Source organism: Vulpes vulpes, chromosome 5 (genome assembly GCF_048418805.1).
Source record: "Vulpes vulpes isolate BD-2025 chromosome 5, VulVul3, whole genome shotgun sequence".
NCBI lineage: Eukaryota > Metazoa > Chordata > Mammalia > Carnivora > Canidae > Vulpes > Vulpes vulpes.
Window position 1 is genome coordinate 71,330,718 of NC_132784.1, and position 26,826 is coordinate 71,357,543.

Genomic DNA, 26,826 nt, shown 5'->3' on the forward strand with positions numbered 1-26,826 from the left:
TCCCAGAGAGGGTGGAGGAAGGAACAGAGAGGTGGCTGGAGACCTACCCCTTGGAGGTCCCGCTCAGGACTGGCTCGCCTCTAGTGGGCTGAGGTGGTCCACCCAGGCCAGGTATGTGTGAGGACCGGTTTGGGGAGGAGGCTGGGAGCGGGCTCCTTAGTGAGACAATGGGCCTCAGTCCCCCTGTTCCTACAGAGGGCCCTATGGGACTTCAGCCTTAATGGACAGTGAGGTCTTGAAGTCATGACCAGAGACATACAGGGACATCCGCAGCCCCAGGTCCACAGGGCCAGGGACCTGTGCCACACAGGTACCATCCACTTGGTTGAGTCTACCATGGATACCCCATTTGTGTAGCACACGCATGCTGTGGCTTTTTACACATAGGCCAAGGAGGTCACAGTGCAGTCAATGGGCTTTATTGGGAGGAAGGAGTTTTTCTGCTGGTCAGAGATCGGTTTGATGGAATGGGGACAGGATGGGGATCAGCAGGGAGGAACATGAAACTGGCCGCTCCTCAGTTCCTTCATGTCTACATGCAGGCAGGCCAGGCAGTCCATGGAATAGAGTCCACATCCTGGATGGGCAGCCCCTAGCCACGATGCACCACCTTCAAGGGGCAGCTTCTCCAAGTAACGCCCAGTGAGTCACTCAGGGATGGTCAGCGGGCACTGGGAAGATGGCCAGAGCCACGTCTTGGAGGGCGAGCCCAGCTGCAGCAGCAGCAACAGCAGCAGGTGGGCCCTGGCGAGCGGGCCACTGCCAGGGCTTTCCTTCGGCCACTGCCCAGCCGCTTGGCCTCACAGGCATCCCTCTGGTCTCGCAGCCTCGTGTTCAGCTCCCTGGGGAAGGGGAGTTCAAGGTTCAAAGAGGTCTCAAGAGGCAGCATTCCAGGGTGGGGAATGTGGGCTCTGCTCTCCCTCACACCAGAAGAGAGGTGTCCCACTGGGGCTGCAGCAGGAGGAATGGAGGACAGACACAAGGAAGGACTTCCTCCAAGTGGGATGAGGCAGTGATCAGGAATGTGGGGAGCTGGGAGCTCCGGAGTTGAGCCGAGCCCCTTCCCTCGTGGGGCCTGAGCCAGACCGCACCTGAGGAGCTCCAGCTGTCGCAGGAGGCTGAGCTTCTCTTTCTGCATGTTCCTTGAGACTGCGACCACCTCTCTGCAGGAGGGAGGTGGTGACCAGGATGCAGGAAGGCTCCTGCGATGGGCCATGACCCTAGCCCACACAGACCCTGAGGGCGGGGCTGGGACAGGGGCTGGGGATGGAAGTGGCCCGCACCTGAGCCCCAAAAGCGATCCCCGCCCGCCTTGCCCTCCCAGGGCCCGCCCCAGAGGGACGGCCTCCTCCCCCAACCCGAGGCACCGTAGAGTTTGCTCCTGACGGCCCTGCAGGTCGCCCTCCAGTATGCGGAGCTGCTCCTGCGCTCCCTCCAACTGAGTTCTCAGCGCCTCGTGGGCTAGCCACAGCTGGGCGTTCTGCGCCTGCGCCTCCAGCTGCTCGCTGGCCCGGGCCTGCAGCTGCTGTTCCAGCTGCGGAGATGGAGGGGCAAGGGCGATCGAAGCTGGGGAGAACCCCTCACCTCTCCTTCGGGGCACTGCGTTGCCCCTGACTCCCAAGGGTTGAAGCGCCGGGGACACTGAGGCACAGGGGAACCACAGGTTCACCCAGGAGTACGTGGGTGACGGTGGGGACCGGCCAGGGGCGGGGGGTGGGGGGCTGGCAGCTGGCGGCCACTCACCTCCCGCTGTCGCAGGCCCGCACGCTCCAGCTCCTGGTCGCGGTTCTGCAGCTCCAGCTCCAGGAGGCCTCTGCGCTCCTCCCGGGGGAGGTCCTGGGGTTCGCGGGGAGCTCCTGAGCCTCAGCGGAGGTGGGGGGCCGGGGCCGGGTGGAGGCGATCGGGGAGGGCGGGGTCAGGGAGACGCGCGTCTGGGATTGGGCCGGGCGAGGGCGGGGGCCAGGGGCGGGGGAGCTTCGGGCCCACCTGAGTCCGCAGGCGCTGGCGCTGCTCCCGAAGTTGCTGCTCCATCTCCTCGTACAGACACCGCACCTCCCTCTCGTGCTCGCTCTCCCGCCTTCGGGGACCGGGCGCAGGACAGCTGCTCTGAGCCTGCCGGCACTATAGACCCCAGCCCCGCCTCCACCGCCTCCCGGAGTCCTGCTCCGGGGCGCCAGGACTCGCCCCGGCCCCAGCCCTCACCGCCGCAGCGCCTGCTCCAGGCTGTCCCGCTCTCGGGCCGCCTCCTCCAGGCAGGCCGTCGCGCGCATCAGAACGTCCTCGAAGGAGCCCAGCAGCTCCGGTCGCTCGCGCTGCAGCCGGGTCCAGAGCGTCCGCACCGCTTGCTGTCTGCAAGGGGAGTGCGGGAGCTGAAATTGAGGCGGGGCCTCCCCGACCCCATCCCTAAGGGTAAGCCCTCCGAGGCACCTGCAGCCCTGGATAGGCCAGCCGCGTTTGTACATGCAGGGGATCCCTCTCGTGGGTGCTCTTGCCCCTGCCTGGGCTCAGCGTGTACGCTACTTGGCGGGGCAGCCAGCTGTCTCCTGTGCACACAGGGCTGTGCCGGGCGCCTGCCCTTCTGCCCACAGCCTTGCCGGCTGCCCCCTGAAATGCAAATTCTGCGGGAAATCACGCTCAGCCCCTCCCAGGTGTCACAGCTGACAGAGCGACTGGGCCAGTCCCCGCGTGAGTACCCTGAGCAAGAACAGACGTCGGGCACCCTGGACAGGCAGCATGAACAGGGGGGCATAGAGGAGGGAACTGGGAGCCGCGCTGGCACCAACTCACTCGCCCAGGACGGGGGCCACCCCCAGCTGCTCCAGCGCCTGGCCGACTCTCTCCTCCTCCTCTTCCTCCTCCTCCAGGGAGCCCCCAGTGCCATGCACATCTGACCAGCCCGACTCAAAGGTTTCCTCTGGAGCCTGGGAGGGCAGTGCGCCCTGGGCTGATTCCACCCCCACAAACTTCCCTGTGGACACGAAGGTGAAATTACCAAGGCTGTGGGGGAGCACCCTGGCTTGGCCACCCACCCCACCCCCACACACGCGCACTCACCCACACACACAAACACATCCTGTCCGTATCCCAAGCCCAGTTTCCTGTTTTTCTTCCTTATTCTGGTCTGATTCTTGGCCCAGGAACGGGAGGTAACACCCGGGCCAGGATGGAGCAAGCCTAGCTCCCAGTCCCACCTGGGTTTGGCACCTTAGGGAGGGGGTCATGGAGCAGGAGGGCCAGTTCCACACACAGCATCTGTGGGGGGCTCCCTCCGGTGCCTGTATGTGTTGACACCAGTACGTGCTCCGCGGGGAGGCCACGGAGAGGCACAGACTGCCGTCTGTGTTGGGTGCGGGCCCCAGGGTGCCACATGTGCCAGTGGAGAGTCTCTGCACAGCAGGGGCTTAGCTCACCAAGACCAAGGCAGAACTCCCAAGCGGTGAGGAAGCCCATGTGGGCCTGATCCAGGCTTTCAAACACAGCCTCTAGCTGTTCCGGCGTGAGGGGCAGGTCGCTCTGCAGGCCCTAGCCAGGCAAGGATGGCACAGCTGAGTAGCCAAGGTCAGCCCCTGACTGGGGCAGCTCTTGGGAGTGGGGATTCACCTGCAGGTCATGCCGAGTGATGAAGCCCTTGGCGTCCTTGTCACACAGCAGAAACAGTTCCTGGGCCTGCTGCAGCATCTCTGCCCTTGGCCTCACAGAGCCCGCCTCCTCCACCTCCTCCTCCTCCTCCTGGGCCTCCCCAGTACCCGGCTTCCTGGGCCTGGCCAGGGGAGGGGGGTTCCCTGCCATCATGTGCTGTGAAGTCAAGGCAGAGTCGGGGCCTGAGCAGAGCTCAAGAGACATGAGTGGGAGAAGGAGGAAAAGTGGAGTGGCCCTGGAAGAGGACTGGGCTGGGTGGCAGCCTGTGGGGAGTGAGGAGAGAAGGGCCTCCTCCTACCGTGGGAAGGTGGGACATGGCATGGGAGAGGTCCAGAGAGGAGCAGAGCTGGGGGTGGATGCTCCCTTGGGGGTACTGCTGCAGGAAGGGGTGTCGTGGGTGGGAGTGATGCAGGCTCCAAGCCTGTGGGGGCTGCCCAGGGAGCTAGAGGCTGCAGCTCAGGGGAAGCCAGTGCAGGACAGGACCTGGGGAGGGCCACCTGGGGAGGGGGCAGCAGGAGAAAAAGAAGGCACCTTGTGGTGCCTGGTGATGGAAAATAAGGAGGTGGGGGCTCCTGGCAGCCTTGGGGGAGAGAGGTGGGGTGAGGGTCTGGACAGCGGCAGAAGGAGCTGAGCAGGTCCTAAGGTTGGGCACTGGACACCTGGCTGACCGCTGGGCCAGGGGGAGCGTGCGGCCAATCCTGGCTGAGTCGTTAGCCCCGGAGTCCGGGCCTCAGAGGTCCTGGCCTCCAGCGGTCAGGGGACGACGCAAGCTCCTCCCCTCCTGCCGCAGCCCCTCCCACCGGGCCCCGGGGGTGCAGACGCGGGGTCTCCACCTGGGACACCGATGGGACACGAAGCCTTCCAAGGCCCTGGTCAGGAACGCGCCGGACCGAGGCTGACGGCCCTTCGCCCAGCCCTGGGCGCTGGGGCCCCGCCAGACTCACCCCCTGCGGTTCGCGGAACCTTCCCGGGGCCTCCCTCCCCGCGGGCGCCCCGCCCCCTCATCAGAGCCACCTGTCGTTCCCACAACGCCCAGCTCCCGGATTTCCCAAGTTGACCCCCAGCACGGGGACACCTCCCCCAACCTGGGGGCCCCGGGTCCTCTCCTCCCAGCCCAGGACCGCGACTTTCTCTCCCCGCCCGTGCGATCTTCCCGGGGCGCGACCTCCCGAGAGGGCAAGTCTGAGGCCGGGCGGGCCGAGGGCGCGAGGACTCCGGTCGCACCCCGTCCCCGGTGCCTCCCCGCCCCCGCCCCCGCCCCCGCCCCGCGGCTCGTGGGCTCCCGGGACCAGAGGCCATCCCAGCCGGAAGCTGTGCGCGCGGGCCGGGCGAGCGGTGGGGAGCGGGGAAGGGGGTCGCCGCCCGCCGCTGGGCTCCGGGGCCCCAGGTGGGCGCGCCCCGGGGTCGCCGGGGAGGCGGGCGCGGTGGGGACCCCGAGGCGCCTACCTGCCGCGCGGTCCGCGGCTCCCCCGAAGGCGGCGGCGCGCGGGGGGCCCGGCCCGGAGCAGCTCCCGCGGGCCTGCAGGAACTGGGACCCCGGCGAGGGCCGGGCCCGGGCGGAGCCGCCGCTACCGTCGCCGTGTCCCCGCCTCCCGGCGCTGCCCCGGCCGCCCGGCCCTCGCCCCACACCCCGGGCGCCCCCGGTCTGTCCCGACTGGGCCGCGTTCCCCGCCGGGCGCAGACGCCCCCGGCGGCCCGGGGACCCTTCCCGGGCGGCGCGGGGGCGGGAGGGCGGGGCTGTCCCCGCGGATCCGGATTTGAGGCGCCAAAGAGTGTGCAGGACTAAGCCGGGCGGGAGACCGACCAAAATACCCCGATGCTCATCTCTCGGGTGCGGGGACCTCACTCCTGTGCTTTCCCAACTTTTGTCTTTCTTGTGGTTAAACGATTAACTCGTAATATATTACAAAATGGTATTTAAATCAGCGGCAGGATGCCTGTACCAGTGGGGAGGGCAGGAGTGGGCGTGGGGGTCAAGGAGGCCTTCCCCTCAGCAGCCCGACCCTCAGCTCTCCTGGGACACAGCCCTGTCCTGGGTTCTCCTTCCCGGAGCGCTGGGGGAAGGAGCTGGGTGGGGCCTGCACGGGACCTTCCTGCTGGGGGACAAAACCCATTCTCCTGCCAGCAGTCCCCCCACCCCCTGCCCCCAGCCCAGCCTGCACCCACCTGGAGGGTGGTGGGGCTCCAGAAGCCTCTGCTTCTCCAGGGGCCTGGGATCCTGCTGAACTAGAACAGGTTGGGCCTATAGGACAGGACCTTGAGAGGGAGAGGGGGCCGGCTCCTGGCACAGGCACCCAGGGACCTGCCCAGCCGGCTCTCCCAGTCCTGCGGTCCCACCGTTATTGTTGGCAGGGGGCTGCCACCACTGCCACAGCTACCTGACCCCTTGGCAAGGACTGAGAGCTCTGGACGGCCAGCCAGCCACCCGGCTCTACCCCAGAGCCCTTCACCCATGGGCCCTCACGGTCACCACAAAGGGCTGGCTGCATCCCCTCAGACTGGCCAGGACAGAGGACACTTTCAGGAAACTGTCTCCATGGAAGAAGGTCCAGCCTCCTCTGGGTCAGACCTCACCCTGCCTGACATTCTAGACCCTTCCTATATATTGGTAGGAGACTGGCTACCCTGTGTGGTGGGGAGGGGGACAGGGGATTGGGAAGGTGTGTTTGCCAGCCAGAGGGGTTGGCCCAGGGCCTCGCCCAGAGCCCTGCACCACATGCCCAAAGTGGAGCAGGCCCCGTGTGTCCCAGGTGTCCTGGAGTTCAGGTACTCAGCTTGGGAACCCCACCCTCCACGGCCATTCAACCCTGAGATCAGCCCCACACCAGCTGCGTCACCATGGAGTGGAGATGCAAACGCCACCTTTTGTAAACATTTCTTGGTTTTTATTTAGCAAGGATCTTGGTCCCAATATTTTCACTGGCCCTTGGAAAGTTAGGCCCAAGGGTCAGTCCGCAGACCTCAGGACAAAGCACAGCAAACATATGGGTCCTGGCTAGAGAGGTGGGCAAACCCCTGGAGGCCCACGAGTGCCTTTAGGGGAAGGCCTCAGGGCTGGCTGGCAGGCCCTGAATGTCAGACTCAAGGAGAACCTGACCTGAAGTACAGACATCGGCCAGGGAGGCACACACGAGTGAAGGAGGCAGGGGCTGAGCTGTGGCATTTATTACATCTGCTTTGGCAAAAATAAATAATTCTTCACATATGTTCCTCAGCAAAACATGACAAACGAGGAGGGAGGAGCAGGTGCAAAGTTCTCAGAAGTAATACTGCTTGGACTAGGGGGCACCAGGTGCTGGGGGCCCCGCCCTCTGCTCCAACTCTGGGGCGGAGCCTGGGGGGAGATGAAGGCACAGGTGAGGGCAGGGGTCTTGGGCACCCTCCCTACAGGGGCAGCGAGGGAGTGGTTGGTGGAAGGGTTGACCACAAGTCCCCTTCTAGCAGCCGTGAGGGGCCCCATCTTCTGACTCCTGCAGGAGTGAGAGAGAGGCCCGGGAGGGGGATCTCAGCCCATCCCAGGGCCCCACCTCACAGGGCAGGGAAGGTGGGGGGCCCAGCCCTCAGCACTGGGACCCCAGGGGGCTGGGACAGGTGGTGCAAGGGTGCTCAGCACGGGGGCGAGGAGGGTGGGAGCTGTGAGGGCCTAGGGGCAGGACCAGCTCCAGCAGGCATGCGCAGGGCGTCAGGTGGGAAGGCCACGTTGGTGCAAAAAAGGCCCAGCAGCAGCTGGCGCTGGCATTCCTCCCACTTGGCCAGCGCGTCCCCTAGCGAGAGGTTGTTGCGCATCCAGCTGGGCAGCGCCTCGCTGTAGGCAGCACAGGACAGTGGCACGGAGGGCAGGGACTGGGTGCGGCGGAGCTCCATCTGCTCAGACAGCCTGCGGTGGGGAGGGATGGAGGCGGGAGGGCTTTAGCAGAGGCCACTGAGGCTTCAGGCCCTGAGTAGACGCAACAGTGACAGGGGCTCACCTGGAGGGCAGGTGGCTTCCCAGCTTCCTCTTGGCACGCATCACCAAGTACTGGCAGATGCTACCCGTCTGCTCCTTCATCCACCGGATGTCCTCAGGGACGTCAGGCAGCCACTCCAACAAGCTGGGCCGGGCGGGGAGGCATGGCCGAGGGTCTATGGCTCGGCCCTCATGCCATGCCCCGTCTAGCCCCGCCTGTGTCCCAGCTTCTGGAACCCCTGATGTGGCATCTCTGCAGTCCCCCAACCTGTAGCCTTTTCTCCAGGTGACTCCCACTCATGGATAACCCCAAAGTCTGGTCCCCCTGCTCCCTGCCCCAACCCCCCCAGTCCACTCACCGGATGGTAAAGGACACAGCACTCTCCAGAGGCAGAGTGTAGGGCACCATCATGGCAGTGGCCAGACGCACGGGCAACATGTTGGAGAAGGTGCTCAGCAGATCCTTGGGCTCTATGCAGGCCTCCAGCAGGGCTGGGGGAGACATAGGAGGGAAGCTGACCGTTGCTGGGGAGGCCGGGACCTCTCTGGCCTCAGCCCCCCCAGCAGCCGGGAGCTCCCATGCACACCCACCCCCACGTCCACACACCTTCATTGAGCCGCGCAGGCAGATGTTCCAGGATATGATCCTCCAGGGCTGGCTGCGAGTGGCTGTCCACTAGGGCCCTCTCTGTGGCCTCCTGGTTGTCCTCCACATCCTCGTCCTTGGGGGCATGGGGGTGTGCAGGGGGCAGCGCCAGCAGGGGGTTGGGTCGGTTCAGGAGGCCTGGGTGGGGACCCCCAACAGGTGATCAGCACTGCGGCAGGGACAGCAGTGCAGAGCTGCGGTTCCCACCCGCCCACAGCTGCTCGGGGCAGCACCCACGCACCGTTCCGCCTCAGGAAACGCAGGCCATCCCGATAGCCCTGCTTGCACATCTCCCGCAGCACCTGAGGCAGGGACGGTAAATTAGAGCAGGGCGCCACATGTCCCCTGTTCTGCCCCCTTGAGTCCCTGGCGTCCCCAAAACCCCTCTGCTTCACTAAGCTCACGTGGACCCAGCTGGACAGGCCCGCAGGCCACAGCACTCTGTCCCAGCCCTGAGAAGGGGCTGTCCAGACCCCACCCCAGCCTGGTCCCTCCAAGAAGGCCATCTGACAGCTTACCCACCCCTCAACCCCCAGCACTCAGTGAGGAGAGGCCCCGCAGGCCGGCCCCCCAACGCAGAGCTGGTTGGGCAGACCCACCGTGGGCTCGGGCGGGAACAGGGCCTTGGACAGGCGGTAGAGATTGCGTAGGTTGAACTGGATGCTGGTGTTGGTCACCCGGAGCTCATGGATGTTGGTGGAGCTGTCCTGCGGGCAGATGTCACTCTCTCCCGAAAAGGGGGACACAGTGATGGTGTTCTTAAGCTCGTACAGGGGCAGGTTGTCTGAGATGCCGCCGTCAACATAGCGCTGCAGCCGGGACACACAGTCACACAGGGAGACGCCTGAAGACCCACTGGACTACCTTGGGCCCTACCCAGTGGCTACTTCCCTTGGGCCTTTCACCCAGTGGGCACTGGGCACTGGCCATGGGCCTGGCTGACTATTGAGCAGATGGCTAGGCCTAGGGGGGTGGGGTGGAGACAGCCACGGGAAGTATGTGTCTCTGGGGACCTGCCGAGCTGTTGAGCAACTGGAGGGAAGTGAGGCAACAGGCAGTGGAGCAGTGAGGGGCTGGGGGGCACTGACGGCCTTCTTCCCCACTGCCCAGGAAATGTGCCAGGGGATACTTACTACGCCCTGGAGGGAGGGCGGGATGAGGCCACAGTACACGGGGATGAATGTGCTGCACACATTGGCCTGTGGGGCGGGGACACGGAAGGAGTGGTGAGCAGGAGCCCAGGGTTGGTCGTGCACCCCCGGTTCTGCCCCAGCAGGGCTCACCTGGATGAGCTCGTCCTTGGAGTGGAAGTGGGATATGATGACGTTCTCGCCATCAGAGACACGGGTCAGGGAGATGCCCAGGCGCCCGCTGGCACGCTCATGGCTGTCAGCGGGCAGGGTCTTGAGAAGACAACTCCGGATGGTCTTCACCAGGTTGAAGGAGGGGTGCAGAGGACCCAGGAACCGCTTCCGCGCTTCCTTGGACACTGCGATGATGTTGGCACCTGCCTCGCCTGGGTCAGAAGGGCCAAGGGTCAAGGGCCGGCACTCCTGGCTTAGCACACGCCCCACGGCTCCACTCCTGGGGGCCCACAGCACGTGGACATGTGGCATCTCCACCCACCCTGGAGAACTCCCAGGGCCGGCCTGGAGCCTGGCCCACAACCGGGACTTCTGCTACCTGTCCCTGGAGAGACAGAGTCAGGCTAATGCCCCAGGAGAGCTGACAGCTGTAGCCAAGGCCTGCCCACTGCCCAGTATTTCCCAACTTCTTGGTCTGATCCATGAGTCATTGGGCCTGGCCTGGCGTGGCCCCCTGCCTGGGAAGGCAGAGGTTCAACCTTGACCAGCCTCAGCCTTCACCCACTTGGCCAGATCCAGATCCAGGGAGTCCAGCACAGGCCTGTGGGTATGAGGCTGGAAAGAGTGGGGTCCCACCATCCCTAAGAAACCATGACTGTGACCCACTGCAGCCAAGAACAAGCACCTGCCATGGTGCTTCTTGGGGGCCCAGGGGTGTTGGCCTCACCAAAGGCAGAGCAGAGGCCCAGGAGTGGTCACAGAGTTGGGGGGCCTTGAGGAAAGCTGCACATCACATTATCCTGCTCAGAAGTGGGGCCAGAACCTGCCATGCTGTGGGGACTGCAGCTACCCAAGCCCACTCATGAGAAAGAGGCTTCCTGGGGGTGGGAGGAGATGGTGCTCTGGGACCCATGTCCTCCACTACGCACCAGGGAGCCAGGTGTGTCCTGAGACTGGCACACAAATCTGAGAGACAGTGGCCTGAAAGCTTCCAAGACAGGGAGGGCAGGGCCACAGAGGTGAACCCCTAGGTCCCCAGGATGGAGAGTTCTGCTCCTTCATACCACCCTCCTCAGGACAAAGGTCATGGGCAGGGGGCAGTGGAGAACACTGGACAGGCTCCCAGTGGGCAGGGCATTTGAGAACCTGATGACCCTTCTGTCACCCTGGCTACCCTGGTAGGTTGGGGGCTGGGCACCATGCCCAGAACTCCTGAAGTACTCCGTGTGCTGTAAACAGCACTTGCAGGCGCCTGCCGGAAGTGTGTGTGAGTGGAGAAGCCCATCCCAGCACACAGACAGACAGCCCTGCTGTTGCACGACGGCCCACGGGGCTGGAAAGTCCTGAAGCACCTCCCACCCCAGGGAGTGTGGGCAGAAGACTTTGGCCAGCCCTGGGGACCCAGGCCCACAGTGGGTGGCGTGCAAGGAAGGAGCGGGGAGGGGAGGGCCTGCCCTGCCCGGGCCTGCCCCGCAGGGCTCCCCTCCCAGATGCCCCAGGAGGCACATGCCACAGTACCCAAATCCTCTTAAGAGGCCGCCCTCGTACAGGGCCCCGGGCACAGCGCAGCCTGGAACAGCACAGCCCCGGGACACGGTGACCGCTGGCACCCGGGCCGCCGCCGACCACGGGGGCGCGGAGGCCCCTCCCCCGGCTCTCGCGGTCCCGCCCACGAGGTACTTTCTCTTGGCGATGAAATCTCTCGGCTGCACCTGCCAGCGCCTCCAGCCTCCGCGCTCCGAGCCGCGGCCCCAAGGCGCGCGTGGCCGCACCCCAATCCCCGGGCGCCCGGAGCCCAGCAAACCAGGCCCGCCCCGGCCGGCTCCCGGCTCGGATCTCCGTCCGGTGACCCCTCCCCGCCGCCCGGCGGCCCGGCCCACGCTGCGGCGGCGCATCCGCTCACCCAGGCAGGCTCCGGTCACCAGCGCCGTGGCCGTGAGCGCCCCGGCCGAGGCCCCGTAGATGTGCGTGGCGTTGGCCACCAGGAAGGGCGCGTGCTCGCGGAGGCAGGAGGCCACGCCGATGTGGTAGACGCCGAGGAAGCCGCAGCCCGCGAACGAGATGTTCCACGTCGCCTCCCGGGGGAACATCGCCGCGGCCCCCGGCTCCGGGGCTGCCGCGCACCGCGCGCTCCGCTCGCTCCGGGGCCCGGCCCGGCCCCGCCGCCGCTCCAGCTCGGGGTCCCCGCCGGCCGAGGCGGAGACGCTGCGCGGCCGGCGGGCGCGGCGGGGCTTTTAGCGGGGGCGGGCGGCGGGCGGGGGCGGGGCCGGCTCGCGCCGCCCAATCGGAGCGCGTGGGGAACGGCCGCGCCCCCCGGGGCCCGAGCCCCGCCCCCGCCCCACGCCGGCCGGGGGAGGGGCGACCCCAGGCCCGGGGCGCGCGGAACCCGCCCGGAGGCTGGCGAGGGGAGCGCCCGGGGTCTTCCCGCCCCCTCCTCGGGGTCCGCCTACAACACCCACTCGGGGCCCTGAGGAGCTCGCCCCACGGCAGGGACCCCGCCCCTCCCGCCTCCCCCCCCGTGACTCATCCACAGACTGACCCATAAACGTCTGGGATGCAAATCGTACGCAGCTTCCAGAGCTGACACTAGCGCTGTAGACCCCGAGCTGACCTCAGCCCCAGCTGCCCGCGGCCTCAGCCCCCCCCACCCCCAGCTGGCGACGAACCTGGACTGTCCTAGCGTCCGACCTCGGCTCCTCAGGGTGTGGGGTCCGCCGGGCTGTGACTCGGGCCCCGCCCCGCCCCCGCTAATTGCCCCAGCAGGTGGAGCATCCCAGTGATGTCACCCTCCCGCCCCTTTTCCGCATTTTTCTCCTTTCTATGTTGTTGGGCAGCATAGCCTGGTTTGCTTCCAGGAGCCAGCCCTGAGCCTTACCCCACCTCCCCAGCAAGGGGCTGGTTGTTGCTGGCGTGGTGGGATGCCCCTGTCTCCCCAGGAACACTCACTCCCTAGGCAGGAGCTTGGCTCAAGGCCCGGACGCTGCCAGGGCTGTGGACTTGGGATTGCCCCCGACGACACAGGCCCAGGCTCAGGCTGAGAAGCCAGAGTGGGGCTGCCCGCGGGCAGGCCCATCATCTATCCCACAGCTTGCTGTCAGCCACCTGTACTTGGCACTGACCTCACGTCTGGCAGAGGGGCCAGCGCAGGATGCAGCAAGTTCAATCCAGACCAAGCCCTACTGGGCGGGGGGGGGGGGGGGGGGGGGGGGGGGGGGGGGGGGGGGGCGTGGGGAGACACTGTTTACAGAAGCTCAAAACGAGGACTGAGAGGGGACGGGTGTGGGGGCAGTTAATCCAGAACGGTCACAGGGCTGCCCAGCTGCCCAAGAGCAGGCACAGGGCCCTGGGGGTGGCGAGGTAGGGAGAGGGGAGCCCAGGCCTGGGTACCAGGAAAGAGGAAAGACCTAGATGAGAGTGTTCTATAGTTTTGAGAGTACAGATCTGTTGCCTCTGGTTAGGTTTTCTCCTAGGTGTCTCGTGGGTTTTGTGCAATTGTAAATGGGATCCAGTCTTTAATGTCTTTCTTCTGTCTCATTGTTGTTGTACAGAAATGCAACTGATGTGAGCACTGGGGTGGCTCAGTCAGTTGAGTGTCTGCCTTCGGCTCAGGTCATGATCCCGGACACCTGGGATTGAGCCCCACATAGGGCTCCCTGTTCAGTGTGGAGTCTGCCCACAGTCTCTCTCTGTGTGTCTCTCGTGAATAAATGAATAAAATCTAAAAAAAAAAAAAAAAAAAAAAAACCCAGATGTGGTATATGTATATAGAATGGAATATTAGTCATCAGAAAGAATGAAATCTTGCTGTTTGCAATGCTGTGGTTAGAACTACAGGGTATGATGCTAAGTGAAATAAGTCAGAGAAAGACAATTATCTTTAAATTTTATTTATTTTAAAGATTTTATTTATTCATGAGAGACACACAGAGGAGAGAGAGAGAGAGAGAGAGAGAGAGAAGCAGGCTCCATGCAGGTAGCCTGACGTGGGACTGGATCCCGGGTCTCCAGGATCAGACCCTGGGCTGAAGGCGGAGCTAAACCACTGAGCCACTCGGGCTGCCCCGAGAAAGACAATTATAACATTTTACTCATATGTGGAAACCAAACAAAGGAGCAAAACAAAGAGGCAGAGGGGAATAGAGGAGGGGAGGGAAAAATAAAACAAGACGAAATCAGAAAGGGAGGCAAACCCTAAGAGACTCTTAACTCTGGAAAACAAACTGAGGGCTGCTGGAGGGGAGGAGGGTGGGGGAACGGGGTCACTGGGTGATGGGCATGAAGGAGGCACGTGGTGTGATCAGCACTGGCTGTTCTATACAACTGATGATTCACTGACGTCTACCTCTGAAACCAATAATATGCGATGTTAATTGAATTTAAAATTAAAAAACAAAATAAAGGGCAGCCCCGGTGGCTCAACGGTTTAGTGTCTACTTTCGGCCCAGGGTGTGATCCTGGAGACCCGGGATCGAGTCCCACGTCAGGTTCCCTGCATGGAGCCTGCTTCTCCCTCTGCCTGTGTCTCTGCCTCTCTTTCTGTGTGTCTCATGAATAAATAAATAAAATATTTAAATAAAAAAAATAATGAAATCTCAAAGAAAACCCTAAAATTTCATAAATGACTAGAATTATAAATTTGGCCTAGACAAACTTGACCTTCTCTTGTACCTATGGACCCAAGTCCCCCCACCCCCGAGTGCTTTAGATGGATGTATAGTACAGGGTATGGCCCACCAGTACAGGGTATGATCAGGGCCCCTCCTAAATAAGCCCCTGGGGATGCAGCCGGAACCAGCAAGGGGCAAGTGTGTGGTACAATGGGGATGAAGCAGACCCCCAAGGCTGGCTTGGTAAGTCCAGGGGTTCACCAGGGTGACCTAGGGGTAGCTGGGTGGTGCAGGCTGGGCCAAGGACTGAGGAAAGTCCTCGCCTGCCCTGCTCCAAAAAGCCAGGGTCCAGGCCTTCCTGCTTCTGAGGGATGGGGGCCTAGGCGGGTGGCACTGCCCCAGTGCAGGGAGACCTCTGCCCCCATTTCCACACCAGGGTTGAGCTGTTGTGCGTACATATCCCTCCCTACAGGCCCCTGGGAATGTCTGCTCTGCAGCCAGGAACACAGCAGCACTTCCAGGAACCCTGGCCAGGGTGGGGGTTGCAGCGGGGGTGCATCCACCCTCCCAGCCAGGGTGGATGAGAACCCCTGGTGTTTGCTGTGTCACTCCCATAGTGTTCCTCTGACTACACCTTAGTGGTGTGGTCACTTCAGGGTCCAAGGTCTGCCCATGGACTCTGGGTTTTCTCCTCTGGGGAACCCTCCAGCTGGACCTGGGGCCGTGTCCCCTCACAACCCCCTCCCCACCCCTGCTCTCACTTGCCCCTTGTGGCACAGGCTGCCAGTGATGCTCACGGCCCACATTGCACCACGGTCCCACCCAAAGGGTAACCAAAGGGCTTACTTAGGCCTTCTTTCCCATACCCCATGCACACTCCTGCCCCGCAGGCCCCCTTCCCAGGCTTCCTTGACAGCCTTGTTCTGTGCTTTCCCTACAGAACCACAGCCCACTAGCAGCAGGTCCTCCTTCTGGGATATAGTAGGCAACACAATAGGTCCACCCAGAGCCTTCAAACAGGGAGGCAGAGCGCCTGCTGAGCCGTCTGGCATTGGCAGGCAGAGGACCCAAGGCCCAGCATGGCAGCTGGACAAGCAGTGTGGGAAACTCTGCCTTCTGCTCCTGCATTCCAGGCCAGAGCCTGGCAGGAGGCATAAGCAGGTCCCCCAAAGAACTTAGTGGGCACATGGCCCAACATCACTTCCTATGAGCCACATCCACATCTGCTCAGGCCTGCAGACAGGTGGTCACAGAGCTCGAAGGGGTTTGGGACCGTCCTAAGTTGCTCATAGACCACCGTGAGCTTGAACAAGAACCGGACTTGACTCTGCAGAGAAACTGAGGGATCCCGCATGCACCACCAGCATGCCCTCTTTGTGCAACCAAAGAATGCTACCCGTCTCAGGGCTACTGCTGGCCTCCACCAGCCAGAGCCACCCCAAAGCAGTGGAGACTACCCACTGGGGCTTTAAGTTGTCCTATGTGTCCCCTTAAAGCTCCCTCTCCGGAAGGCCCCCCAGCAGCCCTCAGAAACCAGGCTCATGCCCAGGAAGGCTCATGTCCCCTTCTGAGCCTCCCCAAGGCCTGGCCTACCCAAGATCCACAGACGTCCGCCATCCCAAGTACCCATTTCCACACCAGATGCCCTGCTCTTTGCGCAGCTTCTCCTGCCTAGAACCCCGCCGCACCAGCAAGGGCTCTGCTTTCTCCTGGGCTGAAGGCCTGCCCTGCGCACCAACGCCACACTCTTACAAAACACCCACACACCACTCCACAGATACACAAAAAGGGTTTTATTTGCCAGTGGGTGGGGGTGGGCAGGACCCTAATCAAATAAGCCGAATCCCATGTCGTCGTCTGACTCCTCGGACTCCTCTTTCTTCTCGTCTTTCTTTTCCTCCGCTGTGGAAAAGAAGGGAGCAGTGAGTACAACCCTCACAAAGCCAGACGCCCGTGGAGACCCTGCCTCAGCCTCCACTTACCTGCGGCTGGGGCAGCACCAGCAGCAGGAGCTGCAGACCCTGGGGCGGCAGACACGGCCACAGCCCCACCAGCAGGCACACTGGCCAACTTGCCAATACCTGTGGGAATCAGGAAGGTGAGACCAGAGAAATGCTCAGCCTTAAGCCTACCTCAGGGGAGTGATGGCATGGTCTCCCCGATGTGCGGGAGCCCACCACATAGATGCCCCAGCCCTGAGATCCGTATCTGGAAACCCTACCCCAAAGCTAAGTTGGACAAACATGTTCACAACCAGGCAAAGACACAATCTGGCACTTGGATCCAGATCCCCATTTATGGGCTCCCACAGGACTGTGGGCTAAGGCACCCACCCACCCACCCACCTCCACACAGGAACAGAATAATGTCCCATCAGCTCCAGCCTTGTCACCAGGACACCATCTGCCCAGCAAGGATGGCAGGAACCTGCGGTCACCCCTGGCACCCCCAGTCTGCCCCCAACCACTTCACGCAGACTACATGACCAGACTTATTTACAAAACCCCGTTCCCAAGATCCCTAAGGTCCCCTCTGCAGGCAGGTGGCCCTGCGGGGTGAAAGCACCAGCACCCCCTGCTGCCCTACAGCCAGGACTGTCCAGAAGCATCCCTGGCACGAGCCACTGAAGCCTGCCCGCTGTCCTGGGTGAGGCTTCTGGAGTGCTCTGGTCCACAAGCGAAACCTGGCGGGCCACGGGAGGACCCGCAGGGATTAGGATGGACCCTGAGAACGCAGCCCCGGCGCACAACCTCACCCTGAGCGATCACGTCCTCGATGTTTTTCCCGTTGAGCTCGCTGATGACCTACAACGACCATAACCGGCAATTACCTGGGGCTCCGCCACGCGCCCCTGCCTCACCGCCCATGCAGCTCCTCCCCGAGAAGACCCGCTACTAGGGGCCCCGGGCGCCCTAAACTTCCTGGGAAACCCGCCCGATGTCTCGGTGTAGGCCCCCGCCCCACCCTCCCCCGGCGCGGCTGGACACCTGCGGGCTGGACGGAAGGACGTGCCTGAGGAAGCTGCGCCCCTCAGGACACACGACAGGGTCTCAGGGACGCCCCCCCCCCCCCCCCCCGCAGGCTGGAGTCCGCCTCGCCCCGCAGCCCTCCGGCCGCCGGGGCCGCCCGACACGTATCCGCGGGGCCGGCTACCTTGTTGAGCCGGTCATCGTCCGCCTCGATGCCCACGCTGTCCAGGATCTTCTTGATATCCTTGGCGCTGGGGGAGGTGTTGCCCCCGAGGGCGGCCAGCAGGTAGGAGGCGACGTAGCGCATCCTGAAGCGGGAGAAGAGCACGACGGCCTTGCCCCTTGGCCCCCGCCCCGCGTGCTCCCGCCCGGCGCCCACGCCAAGCCCCGGCCCGCGCCCGCCAGTCCCCGCGGCCCCCCGCGGCCCCCCACGGCCCCCCGCGACCCCGCCGCCCACTCACTCGGCGGCGGAGAAGCCTCACGCGTGCGACCTCGGCGGCGTCAGGGACGGAAAGGAAGGCGCCGGCGCGAGGGGCGGGGGTAATCCGCTACCCAGAAGCCCCCGGGACCCGCGCGCCGCGCAGTGCGGGCGCCTGCGAGTGACGTCACGCGCGCCCAGGCCGCGGAGACGAGAGCCCTCGTGTTGCGCCGTCCGGCCGCCGCCGCCGGCGGACTCCAAGTCCCAGGGCGCACCGCTGCCGGAAGTGCGGGCACGAGGCCTGCGCGGGGCACGTGGCCGGCCAGGCTCGCTCGCTGCTGCGGGGGTGGGGCGTTGGGCCGCGGCCTGCGCGGGGTGGTCGTTCGCCTGTGGGGCCGCGTGGGCCCGAACTGACCTTCGCGTCCGCGCGGATGTCCGGCCTGTCACGCGCTCACGCTCCGTGCGGGGAGCCTGCAGGTTGCGGCGCTGCGAGGGCGGGGGCGGGGCCCGCCCGCCCCTGCTCCTCCGAGCGAGGATGCACGAGAGTAATAACGCAGCACGCGGAAGGGATGCGGCGGCGGCCGGAAGACCTGGGGCGAGCCGGGGTCAGGGGCCAGGGGCCAGGGGCAGAGGCCCGCGGTGGCTGGAGAGGGACCAGGAACAGAGCCGGCCCAGCCCTGGGGAGGTGCCCTCAGGGTCATCACCCCGTCGTACAGAGGTGGGCGCAGGCAGGTCTCCCTGCTGTGGGGTGCCCTCAGGGTCATCTCCCCATCGCACACAGGTGGGGTGCAGGCAGGTCTCCTGCTGTGGGGTGCCCTCAGGGTCATCTCCCCATCGCACACAGGTGGGGTGCAGGCAGGTCTCCCTGCTGTGGGGTGCCCTCAGGGTCATCACCCCATCGCACACAGGTGGGGTGCAGGCAGGTCTCCCTGCTGTGGGGTGCCCTCAGGGTCATCTCCCCATCGTACACTGAGGTGGGCCCAGGCAGGTCTCCTGCTGTGGGGTGCCCTCAGGGTCATCACCCCATCGCACACAGGTGGGGTGCAGGCAGGTCTCCCTGCTGTGGGGTGCCCTCAGGGTCATCTCCCCATCGTACACTGAGGTGGGCCCAGGCAGGTCTCCTGCTGTGGGGTGCCCTCAGGGTCATCACCCCATCGCACACAGGTGGGGTGCAGGCAGGTCTCCTGCTGTGGGGTGCCCTCAGGGTCATCACCCCATCGCACACAGGTGGGGTGCAGGCAGGTCTCCCTGCTGTGGGGTGCCCTCAGGGTCATCACCCCATTGTACACAGAGGTGGGCCCAGGCAGGTCTCCCTGCTGTGGGGTGCCCTCAGGGTCATCTCCCCATCCTACACAGAGGTGGGCCCAGGCAGGTCTCCCTGCTGTGGGGTGCCCTCAGGGTCATCTCCCCATCGTACACAGAGGTGGGCCCAGGCAGGTCTCCCTGCTGTGGGGTGCCCTCAGGGTCATCTCCCCATCGCACACAGGTGGGGTGCAGGCAGGTCTCCTGCTGTGGGGTGCCCTCAGGGTCATCACCCCATCGCACACAGGTGGGGTGCAGGCAGGTCTCCCTGCTGTGGGGTGCCCTCAGGGTCATCACCCCATTGTACACAGAGGTGGGGTGCAGGCAGGTCTCCCTGCTGTGGGGTGCCCTCAGGGTCATCACCCCATCATACAGAGGTGGGCCCAGGCAGGTCTCCCTGCTGTGGGGTGCCCTCAGGGTCATCTCCCCATCGCACACAGGTGGGGTGCAGGCAGGTCTCCTGCTGTGGGGTGCCCTCAGGGTCATCTCCCCATCGCACACAGGTGGGGTGCAGGCAGGTCTCCCTGCTGTGGGGTGCCCTCAGGGTCATCACCCCATCGCACACAGGTGGGGTGCAGGCAGGTCTCCCTGCTGTGGGGTGCCCTCAGGGTCATCTCCCCATTGTACACAGAGGTGGGGTGCAGGCAGGTCTCCCTGCTGTGGGGTGCCCTCAGGGTCATCACCCCATTGTACACAGAGGTGGGGTGCAGGCAGGTCTCCCTGCTGTGGGGTGCCCTCAGGGTCATCTCCCCATCGTACACAGGCAGAGGTGGGGCACAGGTCTCACTCAAGGCCCCACACTCGGAGTAAAATAGGGACAATCAGGGGTGGGGCGTGTTGTGATGTGTGGCATTGGAGGTGACAGGATATGTCAGGTTTGCCATTCCAGCCGCAGGATTCAGTGGCCCTGGGTGTTTTCCCAGTTACACAGCTGTCACCACTCTAGCCACAGGGTGGCTCCCAAGTTGGGAGTCCACACCAGCTCAGCAGTAACTCCCTACTTCCTCCCCCAGCCCCTGGCACCCACCACTTTGGACTCATTTGACTGCTCTGGGGTCCTGACGGGATGCAGACGTGGAAGCAGACTGTATTTACCCTCTCAGACATTCTCGAGGTTCATGCATATCCTGGCGTATATCAGAATTTCATTCCCTTTTAAAGCTGAATAATGGGGCAGCCCGGGTGGCTCAGCAGTTTAGCGCCGCCTTCAGCCCAGGGCCTAATCCCAGGGTCCTGGGATCGAGTCCCACATCAGGCTCCCTGCATGGAGCCTGCTTCTCTCTCTGCCTGTGTCTCTGCCTCTCTCTCTCTCTCTCTCTCTCATGAGTAAAGAAATAAAATATTAAAAAAATAAAATAAAGCTGAATAACGCCCTGTGGTGATTAAGTCTCTGGCAGCCTCGCAGAAACAACGGGGGCCAGGAGCCGGGGCAAGTGCAGGCCTGGCCGAACTGCCCATCCTGGCGGGCGGACGGGCGGCTGGTGGCGTGGGAGCCCCTGATCTGGGGCAGAGCAGGTGAACGAGCACAGGTCTGGTAGGCTCTCCACAGGCAGGCCTAGTGTGAGGTTCTCAGCTGTGGCACTTAGTTTCTGTGACCTGGGGCAAACTCTGATGTCAGAGCCTCCTTTTCCTTCCCTGTGAGATGCAAAGATTGAGGCAGAGGAGGCATGGGCTAGCCCCCTGCTGGGGCACCTGGCCAAAGTGCCGCTAAAGCAGGATAGCAGGAGCTGGGCCCAGGCCGCTAGAGGAGCCTCAGGAAGGCTTCCCGGAGAAGGAGGCCCCAGAGGCTGGCCGGGGACCGGTACCGTGCTGCTCTGGCTTCTGGCAGGAGGCGGATCTGAGGCCGCAGCTGCGTCCGGTCCCCCCCTCCCCCGAGGTTGCACCCGCTCACCTCCCGGCCGGGGAGCGCACAGCTGCAGGGCAGGGCGGGCCCGGGGCCGGGAATCTCGGAGAGGGCGGGCTGGGCGGCGCGACGCGGGCCTCCCGGCGGGAGAGGCCGGCCCGAGGCGGACGAGCAGGAAGCCGAGCACCGCGGGGCCGGCGGCTGGCGGTTGGGGTCCGCGGCCGCGTCTCCTGGGCTGCAGGCTGGACAGGGGCGGGGCGGGGGGTGCGGGCACCCCGAGGCCTCCGCCTGCGCCCCAGCCCCGCGGCGTCCGGCCTGGGCGGGCCCCCGACGACTGGGCCGCTCCGAGCGCGCCAGCGGGAACCCGGCGTGGGGCGCCCACCCGGGACGGCGCCCAGCCCGGAGCGCAGGTACGCGCAGGGCGAGGGCGGGAGGGGGGCGCTCTCCCGGCCAGGACCGGCCCCGTCGGAGCCCCGAGTGCGCGGGCCACTGCTCCCGACCGCGAGCTCGGTGCAGACGGGAAGCGTGGGAGACCCCTCCCCCAGCGTCCCATCTCCAGGACTCTGCGCTGCCCAGTGGCTCACCCCCCCACCCCATTCACTTATCTGACATGTGTGGGCACAATCGCCCCTCTCCTGGCCTGGGCCACTGTCCCCACGTGGTAGTCCTCAGCCTCGGGTCAAAGCTGGTGGGTGTGAAGGTTGGCAGTGGTGCTGGACCTCCAGCTCTTGGGGGGGGAGGGGGACAGAACTGCCAGGATGACAGGACAGCTCTAGGGGTCTCCTTCAGATTTCCAGAAGTGGAATGTGAAGCCTCATTTCTCCCTCCTCCCCCCAGTCAGGTTCTGTGGGCTCCTCTGCACACAGATCTCGCTCTGGGCTGCCTTCCCAGTCCTGGGGTCCTCCTTCCCCAGCCCTCTGTCAAAAGTGACCTGTCTAGGGGAGGCTCTGGGCTCTGTGCATCAGCTGGTCTGGCTCAGGGGACGACTCCGCCCCCCTCCCCAGCCAGAGTCCCCATTCCCCTGAAGGGAGGAGGGCCCAGCCTCCCTCCCTCCCCCCACTCCTCCCCCTGACTCTGCAGCCTCCCGGGCCCTGTCTGAGCAGGCCTGTTTGGCAGGCTGGGACATGTCTGGCCCCCGAGGACAGCCGGTGGGCGATGGCTGCAGAGGCAGAGGGGCTGGAGCCCCAGGCAGCTGCTACAGAAGATGCTGCAGGAGATGCCACAGAGGCTGCGGATGCGGAGCTCTGTCTCCTGGTTGGGAACCGGTTGAGCCTGGACCTGTACCCTGGGGGGTGCCACCGGCTGCTCCATCTCTGTGCCCAGCAACCCCCTCAGCTGCGGGAAGTGGAGTTCTTGCAGCTGAGTGGCCACGAGGACCCTCAGCTGCTAGAGGCTACCCTGACCCAGGTGCCGCGGAGCCTGCAGCGCCTTCGCTCCCTGGTCCTCAGAGGTGAGCCCCACCTGGTCCTGTCCCAACCCCGCCCATGCTGCAGCTGCCCAGTGGTGTCCTCCAGCAGACAGCAGCATGGCTATTCTTTCTGGGGCAGGTCATGGGTGATGGCTGTCAGCCGAGATGAGCCTGTCGTATGCATCCCTGTCTCCCTGCATCGCTGGGATCTCTGTCCCTCTCTGGGTAGGGTTGGGGTAGAGAGGTCTGTGCCTCTGAGCTGAGCTGAGCCCTGGGATTCTGGCCCTGAGGGCCACATCTGCTCTCCCCCTTTCTAGGTGGACAACACTGGGATGTGCTGGGTGCCTGCCTCCGGGGCTCTCTGACCACACTGCCCGCTGGCCTGAGTGGCCTGGCCCGCTTGGCCCACCTAGATCTGAGCTTCAACAGCCTGGAGACGCTGCCGGCCTGCATCCCACGAATGCGTGGCCTGAGCACCCTCCTGCTCTCTTACAACCACCTCTCAGAGCTCCCTGAGGCCCTCGGAGCCCTCCCCTCCCTTACCTTCCTCTCTGTGACCCATAATCATTTGCAAACGCTGCCCATAGCGCTGGGAGCTCTCTCTACCCTGCAGCGCCTTGATCTCTCAGGGAACCTTCTGGACACTCTGCCCCCTGAGATTGGAGCCCTGAGCAGCCTCACTGAGCTCAATCTGGCTTCCAACCGGCTGCAGAGCCTCCCGACCTCCCTTGGTAAGTAGGGGTCAGGCCCCTTTAGGCTCCTTGGGCCTGATGGAGAGGGCCCTTTGGCCACTGTCTGGCCTCTGCTCTCTGTGGGCCCCACCTTGTCCTCCACAGGGGACCCTGCACACACAATCTTGGCCACCTTGGAGCCTTCACTCCAGGTGGCACTCGTTTGCCCTTCCTTCCCTGGATTTCAAGCTCCCCGAGTCTGGCTATGGGGCAGAGACTGGAAAGGCTTCTCTGCTTGGGCCTGCCATGAGTATCCTGTCCTGGCCAGGACTGGGCGTGGCCCTGGGTGGTGGTCCTCTGCCGGCCCTAAGCTGGCACCTGCCCAGCCAGGGCTGGGCATGGCCTTGAGGGTCCTCTGCTGGCCCTAAGCTGGCATCTCCCCACAGTGGGGCTGCAGTCCTTGCGGCTCCTTGTTTTGCACAGCAACCTCCTGACCTCAGTGCCCACCGGCCTGGTACACCTCCCGCTGCTCACTCGGCTGGATCTGAGGGACAACCAGCTCCGGGACGTGCCCCCGGAGCTCCTGGACGCCCCCTTTGTGCGCCTTCAGGGGAACCCCCTGGGCGAGGCTCTACCTGCCCCCCGAAGCCCCCCAGGTAGGCTTGTTCCTGGGAAGGGTCAGACCACAGACAGGCCAGGATGTAGGTACCATAGGTATACTAACAGCTGCCCATCCTTGCACAGGGGCACCGGTGATCCTGGAAATGCCCAGACTGTTCCTGAATTCAGATGTGGACAGGTGTGTGTGAGTGTGTGTGGTGTATGTGTGTGTTGCTGAAAAAGCACGTCTCTACCCTGTCACCCTATCCATAATGTGCACCTCGCTCAGGCCGCAGGGATCTTCTAGAGTTTCCCAGGGGTGCCCGATTCAGCCACACCCCTTTCTATTGTCTGACCTGATGCCCACTCTGTCACACAGCTTCCCTGTGACTCCCCAAGGCTGCTCCGTGACCCTGGCCTGTGGCGTCCGCCTGCAGTTCCCTGCTGGGGCTACTGTTAGCCCTGTCAACATCCAGTATCGTCTCTGGCTGCCAGAGCCACGCCTTGTTCCCTTGGGTCCCCATGACTCCCTGCTCAGTGGTGTCCTGGAGCTGCAGCCCCATGGGGTGGCCTTCCGGCAGGCACGACCAGGGCAAGTCGGGGTGGGGGGCGGGTGAGGAGGGCCCAGATGTGGCCCTGGTATTCACAACAGCCTTGCCTGGCAGAAGGTGAGCCTGTGGCTGCTCTTCGTGCCCCCCCGCATCCGGCGTTGCCGGGAGGTGGTGGTCAGGACCCTGAGTGGTGATAGCTGGGGTGACCTGGACACTCATGTGGAAGAAGAGGCACCCAAGGTGAGAGCCGTCTGGGAAGGGGCACTAGGGAGGAGCGCCGCCTACACCCGGTTCACCCCCGCTTTTCCTCCGTCCCTATCCTCTCCGATTCTGTCTCCTCTGACCTCACCTCCCATGCCCAGCGGCTTTGGGCTCACTGCCAGGTGCCCCACTTCTCATGGTTCCTCGTGGTTTCGCGTCCTGTGTCCAACACCTGCCTGGTGCCACCAGAGGGGACGTTGCTGTGCTGCTCAGGATATCCCGGGGTCAAGGTCACATTCCCACCTGGGGCCACCGAAGAGCCTCGTAGTGTCTGCATGCAGGTGCGGACAGGGCAGCCTCTGTGGATGGTGGGTGGTTTCTCAACGCATAGGCAAGCCTGGGGTCCCTGTTTGCCCCAGGTGGTGCGCATGGCCAGCAGAGAACTTCGAGCCCTGCTGGGGGAGCCTGAGGCTGCGGCCAGCCCCCTGCTGTGCCTCTCACAGAGTGGTGGCCCTCCTGGCTTCCTCCAGCCTGTCACTGTGCAGCTGCCTTTGCCCCCTGGGGTTACAGGTGAGAGGTGGCCCTTCCTTGGGCCCAGCTGAATCTATGGCCCCTGGGTTGAGGGTGTCATGCTCGGGGTGGGGGAGCCCCTGCCAGGGATGCCTCAGCCGGTGGTTCCCTCGCGTCCTCAGGCCTGAGTCTGGATCGCTCTTGTCTTCACCTGCTGTACCGGACCCCTCTTGAAGCTGCTTGGGATGACATCACAGCTCAGGTGGCCCTGGAGCTCACCCACCTGTATGCTCGCTTCCAGGTCACCCACTTCTCTTGGTTGGTGCCCCCAGCCCCAGCATCTTCAGCCCTACCCCCTCCCCTCTTCCCAGCCTGTCTGTGCAGCCCTGCTCACCCCTGAGCCCACCCAGGTACTGGCTCTGGTACACCACCAAGACCTGTGTGCAAGACCTGGCTCGGAAGGCCTGGGAGCGGCTGCGTCTGCACCGAGTCAACCTCATTGCCCTGCAGAGGCGCCGGGACCCAGAGCAGGTCCTGCTGCAATGCCTGCCCCGCGACAAGGTAGGTGTGGGGCCCAGAGGGCTGCAAGGGCCTGCGTGGGGGTGTGGGGCACTGAGCTCAGAGCCAGTGGGTGCTCCCCTAGGTGGATGCCACCCTGCGGCGACTGCTGGACCGTTACCGAGGCCCTGAGCCCTCTGACACGGTGGAGATGTTTGAGGGTGAAAAATTCTTCGCTGCTTTTGAGAAGGGTATTGATGTGGATGCTGGTACGCCGCCCTGCCTGCCCTATGGAGGGGATGCTGGGGTCCATTCCCCAGGCTCCCTGCTGAGCCCATCCCTTCCATGTAGAACGCCCAGACTGCGTGGAAGGCAGGGTCTGCTTTGTCTTCTACTCACACTTGAAGAATGTGAAGGAGGTCTACGTGACCACTACCCTGGACCGGCAGGTTCAGGCTGTGAGGGGCCAGGTGGGTCAGCCAGGCGGGGTGCCCCTGGCTGCTTGGACAAAGGTCAGAACACTGAACCTCATCTTATCCCAATGCTAGGTGTCCTTCTACCGGGGAGCAGTGCCTGAGGAGGTGCCTGAGGAGGCCAAGGCTGCCCGGCAGAGGAAGGGCATGGACACCGTGTGGATGGCCACTCTACCCATCAAGCTGCCGGTGTGGCCTGGGGTGGTGGGCGCTGTGTATGAAGGGGGCAGGGGCGGCACTGAAGCCTGGGGGTGGTCAGGGGCAGAAGGCAGGGCTCATTGCACCCCTTCTTTTTCACAGAGATTGCGGGGGTCTGAGGGGCTGGGGCAGGGGCGGGGGCCTAGCCTCTCCCTGGCACCTCTGAACCTGGGCGATGCTGAGACTGGCTTCCTGACCCAGAGCAACCTGCTGACCGTGGCTGGACGCCTGGGCCCTGACTGGCCGGCTGTGGCCCTGCACCTGGGCCTGCCCTACCGGGAGCTGCAGCGCATCCGTCATGAGTTCCGGTGAGTTCCTCTAGGCCTTCTGATGCTGGCTCCAGACCAGCCTCAGCCCTGGGTCCTGGCTGTCTGGAGAGCCTCACAAGAGGCTAGCTGAAGTTCCATCCAGGGTGGATGAGGACAGGGCAAACAGGCTCACCCCACCCAGGGAGCTGGAATCTACTCTGGGTGGGTGAGCAGAACCTTGGGTGGGTGGCTGGGCCTCTCTATGACCATCCTCCTCCCCACTAGGGATGACCTGGATGGCCAGATCCGTCATATGCTCTTCTCCTGGGCTGAGCGCCAGGCTGGGCAACCAGGGGCTGTGGGGCTTCTCCTGCGGGCCTTGGAGCAGAGTGACCGGCTGGATATAGCTGAGGAGGTGAGGGCCATCCTGGAGCTTGGCCGCCAGAAGTACAAGGACAGCATCCAGCGCACAAGCCTGGCCCCCAGGGGCCTTGACCCAGCTGACCCTGCAGCACCACAGTCTGTGGAGTCTGCCCAGGTGTAGACCCCACTGACTTTGGGATGGCCCCTGATGGCCCCTGCCAAAGGGTCAGAGGTCCCCATTTTCAAGCATTCCCTGAATATGCGGACAGTGACCTCCCAAGTGTAACAAATATGTGCTGTTGTGGCTGCTTCTCGGAACTCAGTTTATTTGTTGGGTAGAGGGGCGGGTGGAAGGCCAGGGGTGGGCTGAGATCGGAGGCCGGGCCGGCTGGGAGGGGACCTTGTGTAAAGACTTCAGTACCCCCGCCCCC

At 64.1% G+C, this 26,826-nt stretch overlaps 4 protein-coding genes and 1 non-coding gene across 8 annotated transcripts; 1 reads left to right on the plus strand and 4 right to left on the minus strand.

Moving 5' to 3' along the window:
* Positions 1-403: 403 nt before the first annotated feature.
* CRACR2B (calcium release activated channel regulator 2B) lies at positions 404-6,216 on the minus strand. 3 transcript variants are annotated; one of them, XM_072758793.1, is made up of 10 exons: positions 5,806-6,216; positions 3,601-3,795; positions 3,411-3,522; positions 2,788-2,968; positions 2,203-2,349; positions 1,987-2,077; positions 1,744-1,836; positions 1,368-1,534; positions 1,092-1,163; positions 404-842 (listed from the first exon to the last, which is right to left on the minus strand). In XM_072758793.1, exons 2-10 carry the CDS (start codon positions 3,790-3,792, stop codon positions 662-664), a joined length of 1,236 nt encoding a protein of 411 aa, XP_072614894.1. In that variant the 5' UTR covers positions 3,793-3,795; positions 5,806-6,216; the 3' UTR covers positions 404-661. The 3 variants fall into 3 exon arrangements, with proteins under 3 accessions (XP_072614894.1, XP_072614895.1, XP_025859934.1); XM_072758794.1 differs by lacking the exon at positions 5,806-6,216 and adding an exon at positions 5,086-5,419; XM_026004149.2 differs by lacking the exon at positions 5,806-6,216 and having other exon boundaries at positions 3,601-4,406.
* A 573-nt stretch (positions 6,217-6,789) lies between these two features.
* On the minus strand, positions 6,790-12,215 carry PNPLA2 (patatin like domain 2, triacylglycerol lipase). Its single transcript, XM_026004148.2, has 10 exons — positions 12,202-12,215; positions 11,439-11,740; positions 9,515-9,747; positions 9,365-9,430; positions 8,831-9,040; positions 8,473-8,533; positions 8,193-8,369; positions 7,945-8,077; positions 7,608-7,730; positions 6,790-7,516 (listed from the first exon to the last, which is right to left on the minus strand). Exons 2-10 carry the CDS (start codon positions 11,623-11,625, stop codon positions 7,246-7,248), a joined length of 1,461 nt encoding a protein of 486 aa, XP_025859933.1. The 5' UTR covers positions 11,626-11,740; positions 12,202-12,215; the 3' UTR covers positions 6,790-7,245.
* Positions 12,216-15,912: 3,697 nt separating this feature from the next.
* RPLP2 (ribosomal protein lateral stalk subunit P2) lies at positions 15,913-18,228 on the minus strand. The gene is made up of 5 exons (XM_072758796.1): positions 17,573-18,228; positions 17,296-17,419; positions 16,898-16,946; positions 16,125-16,223; positions 15,913-16,044 (listed from the first exon to the last, which is right to left on the minus strand). The coding sequence occupies exons 2-5, from the start codon at positions 17,416-17,418 to the stop codon at positions 15,968-15,970; spliced, it is 348 nt and encodes a 115-aa protein (XP_072614897.1). The 5' UTR covers position 17,419; positions 17,573-18,228; the 3' UTR covers positions 15,913-15,967.
* LOC112924395 (small nucleolar RNA SNORA52) lies at positions 16,735-16,867 on the minus strand. Its single transcript, XR_003235875.1, has one exon. It is a non-coding gene; the product is annotated as a small nucleolar RNA SNORA52 (small nucleolar RNA).
* Positions 18,229-20,950: 2,722 nt separating the features above from the next.
* On the plus strand, positions 20,951-26,713 carry PIDD1 (p53-induced death domain protein 1). Of its 2 annotated transcripts, XM_026004147.2 has the most exons (16): positions 20,951-21,084; positions 21,791-22,124; positions 22,400-22,813; positions 23,200-23,409; positions 23,498-23,552; positions 23,733-23,934; positions 24,019-24,144; positions 24,267-24,446; positions 24,525-24,675; positions 24,798-24,933; positions 25,026-25,176; positions 25,259-25,382; positions 25,465-25,583; positions 25,662-25,775; positions 25,887-26,092; positions 26,318-26,713. In XM_026004147.2, exons 2-16 carry the CDS (start codon positions 21,830-21,832, stop codon positions 26,574-26,576), a joined length of 2,742 nt encoding a protein of 913 aa, XP_025859932.2. In that variant the 5' UTR covers positions 20,951-21,084; positions 21,791-21,829; the 3' UTR covers positions 26,577-26,713. The 2 variants fall into 2 exon arrangements, with proteins under 2 accessions (XP_025859932.2, XP_025859931.2); XM_026004146.2 differs by having other exon boundaries at positions 24,267-24,675.
* Positions 26,714-26,826: the final 113 nt, after the last annotated feature.

Coding starts and splice junctions, on each gene's coding strand:
- CRACR2B (XM_026004149.2), bottom strand. CDS start 3,843: ATGTCTCTTGAGCTCTGCTCAGGCCCCGACTCTGCCTTGACTTCACAG. Junction 3,523..3,600: donor TCACTCGGCATGACCTGCAG/GTGAATCCCCAC, acceptor TTGCCTGGCTAG/GGCCTGCAGAGCGACCTGCC. Junction 843..1,091: donor CGACAGCTGGAGCTCCTCAG/GTGCGGTCTGGC, acceptor CCCCTTCCCCAG/GGAGCTGAACACGAGGCTGC.
- PNPLA2 (XM_026004148.2), bottom strand. CDS start 11,625: ATGTTCCCCCGGGAGGCGACGTGGAACATCTCGTTCGCGGGCTGCGGC. Junction 9,041..9,364: donor CGCCCTCCCTCCAGGGCGTA/GTAAGTATCCCC, acceptor TCCCGGCTGCAG/CGCTATGTTGACGGCGGCAT. Junction 8,078..8,192: donor GCCTGCGCGGCTCAATGAAG/GTGTGTGGACGT, acceptor TGTCTCCCCCAG/CCCTGCTGGAGGCCTGCATA.
- RPLP2 (XM_072758796.1), bottom strand. CDS start 17,418: ATGCGCTACGTCGCCTCCTACCTGCTGGCCGCCCTCGGGGGCAACACC. Junction 16,224..16,897: donor CGAGGACGTGATCGCTCAGG/GTGAGGTTGTGC, acceptor TGATTCCCACAG/GTATTGGCAAGTTGGCCAGT. Junction 16,045..16,124: donor TGGTGCTGCCCCAGCCGCAG/GTAAGTGGAGGC, acceptor TCTTTTCCACAG/CGGAGGAAAAGAAAGACGAG.
- PIDD1 (XM_026004146.2), top strand. CDS start 21,830: ATGGCTGCAGAGGCAGAGGGGCTGGAGCCCCAGGCAGCTGCTACAGAA. Junction 23,935..24,018: donor ATGGGGTGGCCTTCCGGCAG/GCACGACCAGGG, acceptor CTTGCCTGGCAG/AAGGTGAGCCTGTGGCTGCT. Junction 25,383..25,464: donor GGGTATTGATGTGGATGCTG/GTACGCCGCCCT, acceptor CCTTCCATGTAG/AACGCCCAGACTGCGTGGAA.